We start from the raw sequence: 16,995 nt of genomic DNA on the forward strand, positions 1-16,995 counted from the left end.
GCGTATTCTTAAATAATGAAGCTCTGAGTCTATTTTTAACCCAAAGTTGTTTTGATTCTTGGGTAACAAAGAGAAGTCCTGGTATCTGTGCAAAATATAGTGTCTGGACTTTGGGTGCGTAACCCCCCTCTGATGCTGAGAAATGACCTTCTTTCCTCTTTTCTGAACTTCAGATGAGGAACCCAGCTATTCAGAATGACTTCAGCTACTACAGAAGAACCATCAGTCGCAATCGCATCAACAACATGCATGTGAGTCCCTGGATCTCCTGGGTCGACAGCCCCAGGTTCCAGATCTCTTTTAATTTCTGCATCAGGAGGGGCACAGGGAGAAGACAGAGCCTTTGTGATTCATTTTCCAGAAGACACAATTTGAAATGTTGACCATCTCTGTATCAATCGCATCTTCTCATCTTCTTTTCATCAGCTAGACATTGAGAATGAGGTCAACAATGAGATGGCCAATCGAATGTCCCTGTTCTATGCAGAAGCCACGCCGATGCTGAAAACCCTCAGCAATGCCACCATGCACTTTGTCTCCGAAGTAAGTGATATTGAGCAACAAAGTGCCTTCTGCCCAGTTGCCCATAAAAGCTGCTAACAGGCTAACACCCTTTGTGTCTCCTATTTAGAACAAAACCCTGCCAATAGAGAACACCACAGACTGCCTCAGTACAATGACAAGCGTTTGTAAAGTCATGCTGGAAACTCCGTAAGTTAAATCAGAGGTGTATCCATGTCAAGAATTCACATATCTCTAACAATGATGATGGTGGTGATGACAGCTTCTAACATTTGGGTTAGCACGTCAACATTTCCTTATACATTACCTGAATTAATTTCATAAAGAACTCTGGCAATAGGTGTAGTTATCCCCATCTTAAAGCTAAGGAAGACAAGGCTGAAATCGGTTAACTGACATCTCTCCAAAGATCGCATGGCTTGTTAGATGGCAGAATCAAAACTTGAATCAAAGATGCAGGGGAAGTGGTATGCACATCAGATGGTGGATTGAGTTAAATGGGTATTGTTATAAGTATGCTGGAGAAAAGATTTGAGAGGATATTTAAAACCAAGAGTAGAAGTGGTAAGACTATTGTGAAAATGATAGTGAAAACCTCTCTCTCAGGCATGTGGCAGTTTCTTTGTACTTAAATTAGTTGCTAGACTTAAAAAATGCTTGAGTTGTTGAGGTGAGGCAGTATGGTAATGAGGAAATCTTCACTCCAGTGTCAGGTTTCCCCTTATTCTGTTTATTTTGTAGCCCCTTCTGTGCCCACTGACAAGTGGTCTGACCTTGGTTTCCTCACCTGATGAGATCCCCATAATGTCATCTACAAGGCAGAAAGTTTGGGAGTGCCAAAGGCGTCAAGAGTGCCTTCTAAAATGTGATGCTCTGTTCAAATGTGAGATGGCATCCCTTTCAGATATGTCATTTGTATTTAAGTTAATATTTATTCCAAGATGGAAATAGTAATCATCATCATTGTGGAGCCAAGTCAGAATGAAGTTGATGTTAAGAAAGCCTCTAGAATTGACCTGAATTATCTGAATCATCAATGACCCTGTCAAGGTAAGGGAACAGAATTCAAGCTCCACAAATACTCTCAACCCAATGAATGGTATGTAATCTCTTTTAGGTATCTTTGCCAATCTAATACAGTCTGCAGCCTGTATCTTAACAAAGAAAGTTACCCTGACTGGCGACGCAGTAGCTGCTCTATAGAAATGAGCTTGATTCGTTTTCTCCATAATGAAGCCATTATTCTCTATAATCTAGGGCAGCCAGAGAGACCTGCTATAAAATATTCATGATTGATGGGTGGGGGAGTTATGTACGTGATGAGCTGGCTCGCTGAGGGCAGAAGAGAAGAGAATTTACTGCCCTCCAATTTACCTTGTTTTCACATTGGTTGGATAGATTCAAGGAGAATTATCATCGCCAGTTTCTTTAAGAGCTTATTAACCTGGTTCTTGCAGGTCTAGGATTGTTCTCAAGAGAGGATTGGAGGAGGCTAAACTAGCGAGTTGTGGAGCCAAAAACAAACAGACTCTGTCACAGAAGTAACACCTCTGCCCTTTCTCCTCTCTTCCAGGGAATACAGGAGTAGGTTTACCAGTGAAGAAACGCTGATGTTCTGCATGAGGGTCATGGTGGGGGTCATCATCCTCTACGACCACGTGCACCCCGTGGGAGCTTTCTGCAAGACATCCAAGATCGATGTAAGAACAGTTATGATAGGTGATTTCCCAAGGGGCTTGTGAATGTCGCCAAACAGACCTTGCTTCTCTCTCTCCCTCCCCTCCATCCACCCCCCACCAACTGCCCATGAGTGAGCTCTCCCTGTTGCAAATCCATCAGGGCATCTCTCCTCATAGCAAAAAGTCCAGTCCTGTTCACAGGCATACAACAAACACATCCAGCCTCAAAGGCACAGAAGGAGAGGTGGAGACGCTGATCCCCTCAGCCTGCAGAGGGGCTGAGAGGTGAACAGTCACTTAGCTGCTAGCTGCTCCTTCAGTTTATCCATGTGCCATATACATATTTATTTGTATATATGTGTCTCAATGTGAAAATCATTAGGAGATAACTGGATTACAAGACACCATAGTCAAATCCCAAACAATGTTCCAACTTCCTGTCCCATTGCCCGGCAGAGAGCACTACCTGATTCTCATGGCTTTTCTTGTCCTTGGACTATGCTTGAGCCCTGCTCAGAGGGCCCACTCTCTTCTCTGGTAGGGGGATTCCTTTAAGACACTCCTCACATGTCCCCTCATGTGGAGCACGTCTCCCGCACTGTGCATGGAGCAGAGCCTTGCTTCTCCTCTGGCCCCAGAGTGCTCGCCATTTTGGATTTTCTGACTCCCTCACAGACTCTGAGGCTTCCCTGGTGGCTCCGCAATAAGGCATCTGCCTGCAGTGCAGGAGACACACGTTGATCCTTGGGTAGGGAAGATCCCCTGGAGAAGGAAATGGCAACTCATTCCAGTATTCTTGCATGGGAAATCCCATGGGCAGAGGAGCCTGGCGGGCTGTAGCCCATGGGGTCACAAAGAGTTGGACATGACTTGGCAACTAAACAGCAAACACAGATTCTGAGTTTGTTGACAAGAGCAGAGACCAGGATCTATACACCTGATGCCCACTCCATTGCCTAACAGTGTCTTTGGTCTATAGAGCATAGTGCTCATAAAATTTTTGCTGAGTGAGTGAATAGGATTGGAAAACAAATGATGGTGGTGTGCAAGTGATTTCCTGTTGATTTTGAGATAAAGACACTCCTCTCAGCCCAGTGTTTGCCTGCAGCAGCACCCAGCAGTGTATCCCTGTATTAATTTAAAACCCTTTAAGTACAGAATAGGACCTTTTGGTACTAATTTATTCTGACACAGCTAAGTAAGGGCATGCACAATCTAGGCTCATTCATGCATAGACAGCAGCATCTTTGAGGCTCTGGTTCTGTGCAGACAGAAGGTCCAGACGCCCACAGGGGCCGTGAGTCTAAAGAGTGTAAGAAAACTTATCAGTTCATAATGCAATTCAGTTTACTCATTTTGAGATTCTGGCTTCCTAGCATAGCTAGCCAAAGTTCTCCATAGAGTCTTCCTTATTTTTAATATAATTCTTTTTATTTCTCAAGAAAATAAATATTCATATAAAAATTTGGGGAAAATAAAGGAAATTAATATACAGAAAATTAAACACATCTGTGGTAACCTCACCATGGACGTCATGTATCATCTCTATGTCACATATGTTTGTCCCTTCATTTTACATAGATGTTTGGGTGTCTGTGTGTATGTATTAATACTTAACAGATTAGCACCCTGCTATAATTGTTATTTAAAAACATATTTAATTTGCATAACAGTATATTACAGAGTTTTTTCCATACCAATAAATATTTTACTGTATTCTTCATGAGGCTTTACCATTTTTATGCTATAGATTGAGCATAAATAGCTCTATTAATAACCCATGAATATCATTTGAATATGGATTGAATTTATTACCTAGTACTCATAGGACGTTCTCATTTACCACAGCCATTTGTTAACTTGTCAGAGAGTCAATAATTAAAAATACACTGCGTACCATTATGTCTTGTAGCCTTAACCTTTAAAAAAAAGCTAGTCCTTGCTTGTCATTCCCTGACTCTTTCTGTGGAGGCTGTAAACATTATATGATGTTAGTTCTAACCCTCCCCATTCCTGATGAAGTCTGTCTGTTCATGTCGGTCTCACTAAGAACGGCTTGCTTGTATTGAAGCTCACCCATGTCTCTAAGAAAGTTTCAGGTTTATAGAGCACAGTATGTAGACTATATAGTGGGCCATTCTTCTCTGATGACATAAAGGCTCTCCTTCCAGATACCAGATTGCTTCGAAGTCAGCAGTTACAGGCATGGGGTTTATAAACCCTCAGGGTATCAGCATCAACTACGAAGAAGCAGATAAGGAACTAGATTCTGTCCCTTACAGAGAACGTGCCCTTACAGAGAACGTGTTCTGGAGCCCGAAATGGAAGTGCTGAGCTCTAGACACGCAGATGAGGGAGAAATTCCTTCTGTAGAGAGGCAGAGAAACAGGGCGATGTTTCAGGTGGATCTGGGGAATCTTACCAAGTGGACAGAGAGAAGGAAGAGTACTCCGGGCAGAGGATTCATCCCAGCAGTCATGGCGGCCCAGAGGGATGTTCATCAGTGAGAGAACAGATCCTGTTCGTGGGTGTGAGGGATGCAGGCTGGAGTGAGGTGGCATTTTCAACTGATTTGCTTAAAACTACATGGAGCGATCCAATAGGGAATCACTCTTTAAACCCGGTCCCCAGCTCACACCTCACCCAGAATCCCAGACCCCCACCTCCTCTGGACACCTGAGCTATGGCCGGCCTCAGATCTAAGGTTCTCACTTTCACACAGACCTGCTCCTCCTCTTGGGCTCCTGTCTCAGGTATTTCACCTCCTTTCAACTCGGGGTCAAAGCCAAACCTGGGGTTTTTCCGCAGAACCTAGGACCAGTCTTCGCTCTTCACCTTCACACCTCCTCAGCCACCGAGTCCTGTGGCCTGGACCTCAGCACATCCGCTCATCTCGCCCTGACCCTCTGTGCCTACGGCCGCTCTCACACGCTCACGCACGCCCTCCCTCACACCATCACTCACACCCTCACTCGCAGGGGCTCCCACTGGCCCTCCCGTCTCCAGCTCTGCTTCCTCAGATCCCTTTCAGTATTAACCGCATTATTAGACTGTTGAACACCTATCAAGGGTATTTTCCACAGGTCAAGGCCTCAAGTCCTGAACATGTTGTTAAACGCACGTTGAATCTGATCTCGAATGCATCTATGTGTTTTGTTATTCACACCCCAGGCTTTTATCAGCCTGAGATCGAACTAGAAATTCCCGTAGAGAATCCACCACACTTCTGCCTCTTTTCTAATCTGTGTCCCCATTTCTCCCTGGGCACTTTTTACAAGACCACATATCAAAGGATGACAAGGAGCTGTTTGTCTCTCTTCTCCCACTGGGCTCTGAGCTCTCTTGGGAGAGGGACTGAATCTCTTCATCCTGTGCTTGCCCCCATCCTGCACCTGTGACAGGCATCTCTGATTGACCACGACATTCTTTTGGGATGGGGCTAAACATACCCGCAAATGATTCTCAGCCCTGTGCTTCTGGCTGCCCCCATCAATCCAATAAGCTTTATCAAGTCTTTGGGAAAAAGCTTTCAACCTACAAAAACATTTTCTAAGTGACCATTGTAAGAGAGGTCCTTAGTATTGTTTACCCAGTCAGTACATGAATATCTGTGAGTTTAAAATGACTGTATTCTTTCCAGAATTTTTATTCTTTGCCAAAAAAATTCCTGTATATGAGTAATATAATGTGATCTATTAAGATGTAGATTTAGCTTTCATGTATTTCCCAAATGATGAATAAATCACATTGCAAGGACTCAAAAAGCTAAGAAACTTACCCAGGTTTATGAAGATTCTAAATAAAGAAGGATGGATGAAACCCAGGCATTCTGCCTCCATGTGCTTCATATTCCTAACTAACTGTTGTCCTTTACTGGCCCTCCCCTGGCCTAGGGAGGGAGACAAATTAACCTCAGCACTAAAATCTCTAAGGTTCTCTGAGAAATGCCAGTGTACTATCAGGGATACAAATATGTGGTGGTTACTTCTACCTGGTGAAGGTAATGAGATCAGAAGAGGCTTCCTGGTGTTGGTGAGCTCCAGCTGAGTCCTAAAAATTTTCTAAAGAGATTACCAGTCAAACAACTAAAGCAGGAAATGCATTCTGGGCAGAAGAGTGGTGTAAAATGATCAGGTTTGCAGTTCATTTGGTCAGCCTCCCCTGAGCACAGACTAGAGAAACTCTGCTCTTGGCTCTGGTGTCCAAGACAAGAAAATCAATCTCAAGTCTTTGTCCCCAAATGCCAGACACAGAAGATATTCAACTGTGGTATAATATGAAAACTGACACAGAAGCTTCTAGAAACCCACAGAAGCAACTCACCGGCCCGATGGAGGAGGAAGGTTTATTGGTCATTTCAATGTATGGTTTCTATGAACACAAACAATGTGGTATTATTACAGGCAGATATTGTTATGGACAGGTACTATGATGGGCAGAATTGCTAAGCTATTAACCAAATCTTGTACTTTCTCTTCCTAGATGAAAGGCTGCATAAAAGTTTTGAAGGAACAGGCCCCAGACAGTGTGGAGGGGCTACTGAATGCCCTCAGGTGAGCTTCAGCCCTGTGCGGTAGCAACCCTGCAGATCCACTGCTAATTTAGATGCTGCTAGGGTCCAAGGGCTAAAAACACCAAGCTTAACCTCTTACGTCTGTTAACACATGTTGAGGTCAGCCCCATTTTTATCATCCCCTTTTCACAGATGGAAGAAACTGAAATTTAGAGAAGTCAACTCACTTGGCAAAAGTTCTCACAACAGATGGCTGAGCCAAGATTAAACCCTGGTCTGGGTGACCCTGCAGATCAAAGACCAGATCCTGGCCACACTGTTTTGTGGTTGGTGGGGACTTGTCAGGAGAAGAAGCCTCCTGGGTCTCACTTCCCCCTCCACCCCTGATCCCCAGACCTGGCTGCATATGAGAATTAGGTGGGTAGCTTTTGCCAACACTGATGCTTGGGTCCAACCCAGACCAGATGAATTGCAATCGCTAGGATAGGGGCTCAGGCATCCATTTTAGGTTTGTGGGTTTGTTCTGAAGGTCCCTGCATGAGGCGTCTGGGCAGTTGCCAACACTGAGAACCCTGCTCCCCTGACTGGATGCCCTTGTATCTGGCTAGTGCTCCTGACAGCTCCTCACTGCTCCCGAGCCATGCTGAAGCACCTGCTCTTCCCAAGGACACGTGCACTTAATCCACTGCAGGGGCAGGATTCTCATTTGTTTAGCTGTGACACATCTATATAGTTTGTTGCATCATGCCGATTGGATTGCCATCTGGAAAAGCTTATGGCCCCTGCTGTCTTACTCTTTGTTGATTTCCCTCTGTTCCTCTCAATACCATTCATGTAGTGAAAGTTCAATAAGTGAAATGGAGCAGTGATGCTCTACGATGTACAACATGTATGTTTCATGCTCTCCTTTAATCATCACAAGTCAGAATGGTAAGATCTATTATCCCCATCTAATAAAGGAAGAAACTCAGATGCACATGACATGAATAAATTAGACACTGAGGCTGATCCTTTTTGGTGCAGCTGCTAAGTCACCATTCTTCAGAACAGATGTAGCATTAACCTAAGAGTCTTTCAAATTCTGTGGGTAAACCAAGGTTTTTCTCCATTGGTTCCCATTTCATAGAAAGCAGACTTTCCATACTCACTAAGAAAACTTTAGGCTCCTGATTTTTTTTTTTTTAAGATTTTTTTCAATGCTGACCATTTTAAGTCTTTGTTAAATTCATGACAGTATTGCTTCCGTTTTATGTTTTGGTTTTTTGGCCACGAGGTGTGTGGGAATCTTGGCTCCCCGACCAGGGATTGAACCTGCGCCCCTTGCATTGAAAGGTTAACCACTGGACCATCAGGGAAGTCCAGTGTCATTCAGTTACACAAGGCTTGGAGACCAGGACACTGTGGCAGACTGCAAGTTCCATTGGGTTCTTGGCATTTTGTGTCTCCTCTAGGCACTGTGATGAAGTCAGAGGGTACAGACTTTTGAGGCAGCCAGACCTGGATCCACATCAGAAACCACAAATTGCTCATAAATCATGCATTGTTGTATTTGTCATCTGGAATGGGTCATTTAACATCTGTAAATCTCAGTTTGCTCATCTGTAAAATGGAAGTAATAACCTGTCCTGCAAAGAGTTAGTGTGAGTGTGAGTGAAATAAAAACTCCCACAGACTGCTTAGAACACAGTCAAGATTTTATTACATGTTAATTCTCCTTTCCTTCCTTTTCATGACCAGTAAATGTGAGGATACACTTTACACCACTTCTCTTTCCTATATGGGTCTGCCTTAGTGCCTCCTTGCGGTGGTAATGAGGATAAGCACTCTCACAAACTGAGGAAACAGCAACTAGAGAGTTGGATAATGTTGTCATGGTGACTGGGTGGTAAAGAATCCTGCAGGAGATGTGGGTTCGATCCCTGGTGGAGGAAATGGCAACCCATTCCAGTATCCTTGCCTGTGGAATCCCATAGACAGCGGAGCCTGTGAGCTATAGTCCATAGCATGGCAAAAGAGTCACACACGACTTAGCAACCAAACAAAAACAGTGTTGCTATATGCAAACCAACCTTGTACAATCGGTGACTCAGGAGGTGTGCCCTAGGTGGCCAAGAGCCTGCACTCAAGCACGTGAAATCTGTCTCCCTGGAAAACAAGATTGCTTGTATCTCCTTCATGTAATTATTTGATTAGGTAGAAGATCTATTTGTTTAATAACCAAAATATAAACTTCTTTGGAAGGAAGGATCGAATATTAAATCTGAGACTAAGCTGGGCACTGAAGTGTGGCTCTTTGTGTAAAGAACTGATTCCAAGTTTGATTTCTAAATATCAGCTGTGCCTCCCAAGCCAAAGATGAGCTGACAACTCTGATCAAAGCTTTCTCAGAGCACACTGTTTGCACACTGTTTACACACTGACTGCTGTCATTTTCTCTCCATCCAGGTTCACTACAAAGCACTTGAATGATGAATCGACTTCCAAACAGATTCGAGCGATGCTTCAGTAAAGCCTTGCTCAGTGAAGAGGATCTTTGAACTGACCTCAGAAGATGTATATGTTTACATAATTTAATACAGATTGATGTTAATACTTGTGTATTTACATAACCGTTTCCTTCTTGTCACTGAAATATATGGACCTTAATTTGTATCCTGACTGACTCAACCCAGAGATCATAAATTGACTGGAGAGCCTTACCTTCAGTGTCTAAAACAAAAACCCCTTCTCCAAAAGGCAGAATTTGGAGACGTTGATCTTTGCTTCTGGAGTTCCTTATACCTGTAACAATCAGAACTTCCCAACAGTTTGTGGTCAGGTTTTAATTCTAGATGTGTGATCTCTCTGGGAAGTATAGTTAGAGAACCATGAAGAGTTTGGTTTCCTGGGTCAGCCCAGCTACAAGAAACACAACCGTTATACTGAGAGAGAGCGAGGGGGAATCCCAGAAAAGAAAATGCCAGCGGAGATAACAAACCCCAGTGTCTGGAATTCAGCACACCCCCCTCTTTCCTCAGAAGGCACAGCACCCACGCAACTTTTCTGTTTGCACCTATTTTATTTATCAGCATTCTCTCTTCCTATTTTGATTTATACCCTGTAACGTTCCCTTTCCATTTTTCAAGAGGAAAAAAATCAGCATGTTTGCATCAGTTTGTGGAGGAGAACGGAGAATAGAAAGATGTGCTCTTGTGGCTGGGCTGGTGACTGTCGTGGAAGTGGGGACAGGTGGGGAAGAGGGACATCCAAGCAACAATGACAGTCATCTCCCTGCTTCAACCCTCTGTCTCCAGGATCAGGGAAGTGGAGCTCTGGCTAAAATTGTGGGTGAGGTTGCTAATATTCCAGTTGTCTGTGGAGTGCTGGGCACACAACTCCTCCTAATAGGAGCCATGGCCTCTGGGGACCACTCATGTGGCAGCAAAGATCTAGCTAGAACTTAACTAGTTATCAGAAAGCTTGGGGATTTTAGAGGGGAGATTTTTATTTTCTGATTATCTGATATTTAAAAGACAGCTCCTCCAGGACCTAACTGTCAGCTTGTTACAATGTATAAGCTCTGGCCTGAGTACTGGGATTAAATCCTAGACTTGTTGATTCAGAGTGAACTTGGAAAATTCACTTAAATTCTCTGTGTCTCACTTTCCCCATCTATAAAATGGGCAAATAAAATAGATAACCTCCAATACTCCTGTAAGACCATGAGCCAATAAGAAGACTGACTCTCGCATCCTTCCTTTGTAAATAGAATCAGGTAAGCATCAGCCCACCTTGCCTTGATGATTAATGATATGACAAGGGTTATTCTGTCTGCAGATCAGAGTTTAGAGTGGAATCTTGGAAATCTTCTATTCTGGTCTCCAGTGAGGATGAAGTCAAACAACATCACCCCTGTGTAGGACTAGAACCCAGGATGCCTCATTCCTGATTCCACGTCCTTTTCTTTTCACCACGTGGCCTATGCATACATACTATAGGGTGATATTGGACACTTTTAAATAAACCTTCAACCTGGCCTGTACAATTGCTTGCCTACTTCTGATGGAAGCAGAGAGTTGCCCAGGGAATGATAATTCCAGAAGTTGGGTTTGGGTATATCAGGGTTTGATGACATTGTCCCAAGGAATGAGCTGTCACACCCATTACTTTCTGGATTTTGGTAGCCAGGTGGCAGTCCCTTGAGTCCTCTAAGAATAGGAGAGACATACTTAGGTTTTATTTTTAACAAATCCATTCAGTGGCAGAATGGATTCCCTGGTCTATATCTAAATGACGGTCAGTCAACAAAGAGAGGAAAAGCCCTTTTCCTTGGAGCTTTTCAAGCTGAACAAGTACAACTGGTTGGATGAGGATTCTGTCACAATAACAGAAATGCACTAAATGGCTTTCAAAGACCTTTCCAAACCTAGGGATTCTAAAAACCCTAGAAGAAGCCAGAAGCTGGGATAACACTGGGTGAACAAATTCATTAGATACTCAGCTTCTTATACTTGGAAGCCACATGTTGTCTTTGGGCAACAACTGTCAAGACTAGAAATGTAGAAGTACTCAATATTTATTGTCATGGGGTCTATTTTCCGCCCATATCAGAGAAAGGACTTGCAGAGTATATGGTTGAGCACATTTATAATTTTTAATTCGACTTTCTCACAAGTGGGACTAAACATATGGGGGGAGGAGCTGGCAGCCTGCCCCAATTTAGCCAGGCCACCTTGTTTCAAAGCCAAGATTCACCAGTACATGGATTCTCAAAAGCCCAGGGCCTGAACTATTGCCTCTGGTTAGCAGCAGGACAGGTTAACTGAATGTCTGTGATCACTAACAGGTGGTGGCCTTGGGTCCACTCCAGAGCTGTAGTGGGAGACAGATTCCTTTAACAGACTGTCCTTCAGGTGTCCTTGAACAATCATATTTTTGTGTGCTGCATGCACGTGTGTCCGGGACCCACGAGCTGCTCAGGGGAAAGTGCTAGCCACGGTATCCATGTCAATGTTAGCTATATTTCATATTTGAGGTCTCATAGTTTTCAAATGAAAGTGTACTCCATTACTCAGATATTTATTTTTGGGCAAGTGACAAGGTGAAAATTACATTCCTTAGATGCACTGCTACTTTGGCATTATAATTGTGTTCTCGGAAACATTTTATGTGCCACTAGGCATTAGTTTAAAAAGAAAGTGACAATGTTTTGAATTGTGGTGACCCATTGGAGCTGGAGTTTTAATTAAGAACCAGAAAGAAACTCCTGGATACTATCCTTTAACTATTAGTTAATATCATGCTTCATCGGTGTTTGCTCCTAGTCATCACCATTGTATCAAGATATTAATGGTAAACTGAAGTTTTTAATACATCATCACATTTAAGTAACAATAATTTCATGCTTCTTCAAAAGAAAAATGAAGCTTACTCAGTCTTGGGATCTAACTGTGTAGTAGACATCAGAGACTTCTCATTCAATCTTGTATCCCAGACAGCTACAAATTTTTGTAGATGTTAATAATAAACATTGGAATTTTGTCTTAAAGAAACAAAAACTTTGGAACCCAATTTTCCCACTACATCTATAAAGGCTGTTGCATACACAAAGCTGTTTAAAAATTGTCATATGTTGTTTGCTGGAAGTCATTGTAATTTTTTTGCCTGCTTTGCCTCTTTTTGTACAGAAGTTTTGAGTGTGAAATGAAAATTAAAGTTTGGTACATATATTTAAAAATACACTTCTTTCATATGATGTTCAAGGTTGAGTGGGTAATAAGCACACAGTCATAAATACTTGCTGTGCTAAGTGTTAGTCGCTCAGTTGTGGCTGACTCTTTGCAACCCATGGACTATAGACCACCAGGCTCCTCTGTCCATGGAATTCTCCAGGCAAGAATACTGGAGTGGGTAGCATTCCCTTCTCCAGGGGCAAACCCAGGTCTCCTGCATTGCAGGTAGATTCTTTACCATATGAGACACCAGGGAAGCTCTAGATGCTTGCTGCACATAAATATTTGCTAAATGTCTGCTCTGGGGATCAGGAAACCACACCAATTGCCTTCACCTCTCTAAGCCTCCATTTCTTCATATACCCAAAGTCTGAAACGTCCAAAATGAACTCCTCTTGGTACAGCTCCATGCACTTCAACAAAGACTCCCATTATTTAAAAAGGCATAAACTACAGAGATGCATGACATATTTAGAGATGCGTGAGACCTACTTATTCAAGGATGCTAAGAAGTAAAAGAGCATTTATTTGCTCTTGTATTTTTTCTCTTCAGTGTAGTAGTACTTTCTGTGTTTGGCAAAATTAACAACCTATTCCATAAAAGCACATTTTTCAGGCAATTTAAACTCTAAAGCAACTCTCCTAATGGTTAAACACTGAAACTTTTCTAGAGCACTACTTTTAATCCCTGAACCTCTTAGGCTGATCACCTAATTGTATGTGTTTTCAATGGGTCAGAGTCCCCAGGAGAGACTTTCTATGAGTCTATATACAAAACACAAAGGGAAATGAATAAGAATAATTTTTCTGTAAATTGACACACAGACAAGTTATAATGGACAAAAACTGGAAAGAAGGAAAAAGAAAGGGGCCTTTGAGAGAGAAGAAATGGAGAGAGAGACCCTAATTAAATAAATGCTGAGAGTCAAAAGACATGAAAAAAAATGAGTAAGCATATGTGTGATTGTCAAAAGGAACACAACTGGTAAGGAATTGCACATGCTTCATACCAACCAGAAATTTGGTTGTTAATCAGAATTCTCCTAGAAGGATGATAAAGGAGAGCTCAGCTTATACATTCCTGAAACCTAGTGAATAGACCCAGTAGTCTATACCTGATTTTGTACTTTGAGTTATCAGTTATCAGTTGTTCAGTCGCTGAGTCGTGTCAAACTCTGCAACCCCATGAACTGCAATATGTCAGGCTTCCCTGTCCTTCACCATCTCCTAGAGTTTGCTCAAATTTATGCCCATTGAGTCAGTGATGCCAGCCAACCATCTCATCTTCTATCATCTCCTTCTCCTCCTACCCTCACTCTTTCCCAGCATCAGGGTCTTTTCCAGTGAGTTAGCTCTTTGCATCAGGTGGCTAAATTATTGGTTTCAGCTTCAGCATCCGTCCTTCCAGTGAATATTCAGGGTTGATTTCCCTTAGGATTGACTGGTTTGATCTCCTTGCAGTCCAAGGGACTTTCAAGAGTCTTCTCCAGCACCACAGTTCAAAAGCATCAATTCTTCAGCGCTCAGCTTTCTTTATGGTCCAACTCTCATATCCATACACGACTACTAGAAAAACCATAGCTTTGACTATATGGACCTTTGTTGGCAAAGTGATGGTGCTGCTCAGTTATCAATAAGCAGACAGAACTTCTAGATGTTTGCTATTTGAAAGATCTGTAAGGGTAATTAGTCATCACAATGTAAATGACCAATTAAATAATACTGTATAATGTTGATTGATTTATTTAAACTATTTATATTAATTAAGTACATTAATATATCCAGTACCAAAATCCTGGTCACTGCTGGTTACCTCCACCCTGACTAAGTACACCTACATGTACCTCTTACTCAGTAAATAGAAAGGTCTTGGCCATTCTGTCTGCTCCAGCTCGAAGGTCAAATTCCAAAGAAGGGAATTTTTCTTCCTAGGTCTCATCAAGTTCCTAGGGCTGTATTTTCACCACTCTAGCTCATCCCTTGTCTGATGTCCCAGAATTGCCTTTAGAGAGTGTCTTTTTGGCTGAAAGTTCTTGTAAACTCAAGATAGTCTTTTCTGTATAAAATGTTCCAGTTTTCACTATCAAATTGCACATTTCCAGACTCCTCTTTCTCTCTGCCTTCATTTTTAAATTGTCCTTGTTTGCCCCACAACAGGCTTTTTCTCAAGTCATGAGCAATATTTTATTAACAACCCTAAGCCATCCAAGAGCTAAAGTCTTCAATACTGTGATTTGAGAACTGGTAGTTCTAAAAGGCTTCTTACACTTTGAAGAAGCTTATCTCTAGCTAAATTATCGAAAACACTTGGAGGAGGCCATAAAATTCTTTCCTTCCAAATTTAAATAGATTTAAAAGGATTTTTTAATTCCTTTTATGTGACAGAAATAATGCAATCACTATGGGGAGAAGTTATAAAGGTTGTGGTGCTACATGTGAATATGAGTGGGAAGGATGCTAAACCTCTCTTTTTTGGTTCTTAATGGATTTAATGTATTTGGTGCTAAATATAGGCCACTGCATAGCAATTTAAACTATGTGTTTGCTAGAACACTTTCTAACACCTTGCACAAAAATAAACTCAAAATGGATTAAAGATCTAAAGGTAAGACCAGAAACTATAAAACTCTTACAGGAAAACATAGGCAGAACACGCTCAGACATATCACAGCAAGATCCTCTATGATCCGCCCACCAAAGTAATGGAAACAAAAACAAAAGTAAACAAATATGACCTAATTAAACTTCAAAGCTTTTATACAATGAAGGAGACTATAAGCAAGGTGAAAAGGCAGCCTTCAGAATGGGAGGAAATAATAGCAAACAAAACAACTGACAAAATACACAAGCAGCTCACGCAGCTCAATACCAGAAAAACGAACAACCCAATCAAAACATGGGTCAAAGAACTAACAGACATTTCTCCAAAGAAAACATACAGATAGCTAATAAACACATGAAAAGATGTCAGCATCACTCATTATTAGAGAAATGCAAGTCAAAACCACAATGAGGTATCATCTCATGCCCATCAGAATGGCCACCATCAAAAAGTCTACAGACAACAAATGCTGGAGAGGGTGTGGAGAAAAGGAAACCCTCTCACACTGCCGGTGGCAATGCAAACTGGTGCAACCACTATGGAGAACAGTGGGGAGATGCCTTAAAAAACTGGAGCTTGAACTGCCGTATGACCCAGCAATGCCACTGCTGGCATACACACTAAGGAAACCAGAACTGAAAGAGACAGATGTACCCCAATGATGTTCATTACAACACTGTTTACAATAGCTAGGACACGGAAGCAACCAAGATGTCCATCAGCAGACAAATGGATAAGGAAGTTGTAGTACATATACTCAATGGAATATTACTCAGCTATAAAAAAGAACACATTTGAGTCAGTTCTAATGAGATGGATGAAACTGGAGTCTATTATACAAAGTGAAGTAAGTCAGAAAGAGAAACACTAATACAGTATATTGACACACATATATGGAATTTTGAAAGCTGATAACAGTGATCCTATATGCAAGGCAGCAAAAGAGACACAGATGTAAAGAACAGACTTTTGGACTATGTAGAAGGGGAGGGTGGGGTGATTTGAGAAAATAGTATTGAAACATGTATATTACCATATATAAAATAGATGACCAGTGCAAGTTTGATACATGAAGCAGGGCACTTAAAGCCAGTGCTCTGGGACAACCCAGAGGGATGGAGAGGAGAGAGGCGGGAACAGGGTTCAGGCTGGGGGGACACATGTGTACCCATGGGTGATTCATGTCAATATATGGCAAAAACCACCACCATATTGTAAAGAAATTATCGTCCAATTGTAATAAATAAGTCAATTTAAAAAATAAATTATGTGTTTTATTTGTTCACTAGACATTTAAGTTCCTATGGGCAGAAAATGTGTCCTAAAAAGTGTGAAGCTCAACTTAGTTCAATAGCTAGTAGATGTCTGCAAAGGGAAAACTCCAGGGTCCTGAAGGCTGAGTGTGCTGAAATGAGAACTTGAGAATTAATTTCTACAGCTCACAGCCATCCACAGCCACAAATTACCTGATCCTCTGGCTGGTCAGCTTTATTCCTGGAGGAAATTTTTACCTACTTGTCAGGGTATTTTTAACCTATGTGAACACAGAGCCTGCAGCTTGCAGCAGATATGCCCGGAGTCCAGCTGAGAAATCAAGCTGTTGTCTTGATCAAAAGTTAGAGTCATCTAGTTCTGACAAAGCTGGCATACTAGTCAGATTAAGTCTTGCTCAGTCTGGTGCTAGGCTGTTACTCCACCAGAGAGTTGAGCTTGAGGCAGGGGCAGAAAGGGAAGAGAAGCAGATTTCAGTAGTGAGACAGATCGATTCAGCACCTTGGATAGCAACTGATGCTTGTTGCCCTGGCTGTCCACAGCCATGTATCCTGGAATCCATAAGCCCTATTTGCTGGTTCAACTTTATTTCTTGAACTCTGCTTATCAAAGACAATATGTCCTTCATGAAATTAAAGTTTTTTTGGCAGCTGGAAAATAATTTTTCTGTGATAGGAAATTCTGAATATTACATTA

The 16,995-nt window shown here is 42.0% G+C and overlaps 1 protein-coding gene across 2 annotated transcripts in view; it reads left to right on the forward strand.

Annotated features, from left to right (window-relative positions):
* Positions 1 to 12,427, forward strand: part of FAM49A (family with sequence similarity 49 member A) — a 102,784-nt gene extending 90,357 nt beyond the window's left edge. Inside the window, exons 7-12 of one of the 2 annotated variants that reach the window (XM_018055616.1) lie at positions 174 to 251; positions 427 to 543; positions 632 to 711; positions 2,096 to 2,222; positions 6,684 to 6,754; positions 9,160 to 12,427. In XM_018055616.1, the coding sequence (XP_017911105.1) occupies positions 174 to 251; positions 427 to 543; positions 632 to 711; positions 2,096 to 2,222; positions 6,684 to 6,754; positions 9,160 to 9,223 (537 nt within the window). In that variant the 3' untranslated portion in view covers positions 9,224 to 12,427. The remainder of the gene's footprint in view (positions 1 to 173; positions 252 to 426; positions 544 to 631; positions 712 to 2,095; positions 2,223 to 6,683; positions 6,755 to 9,159) is intronic. The other variant, XM_018055617.1, reaches the window with a different exon arrangement.

The sequence above is a fragment of the Capra hircus genome, chromosome 11 (genome assembly GCF_001704415.2).
Source record: "Capra hircus breed San Clemente chromosome 11, ASM170441v1, whole genome shotgun sequence".
In the NCBI taxonomy this organism is placed as follows: Eukaryota; Metazoa; Chordata; class Mammalia; order Artiodactyla; family Bovidae; genus Capra; species Capra hircus.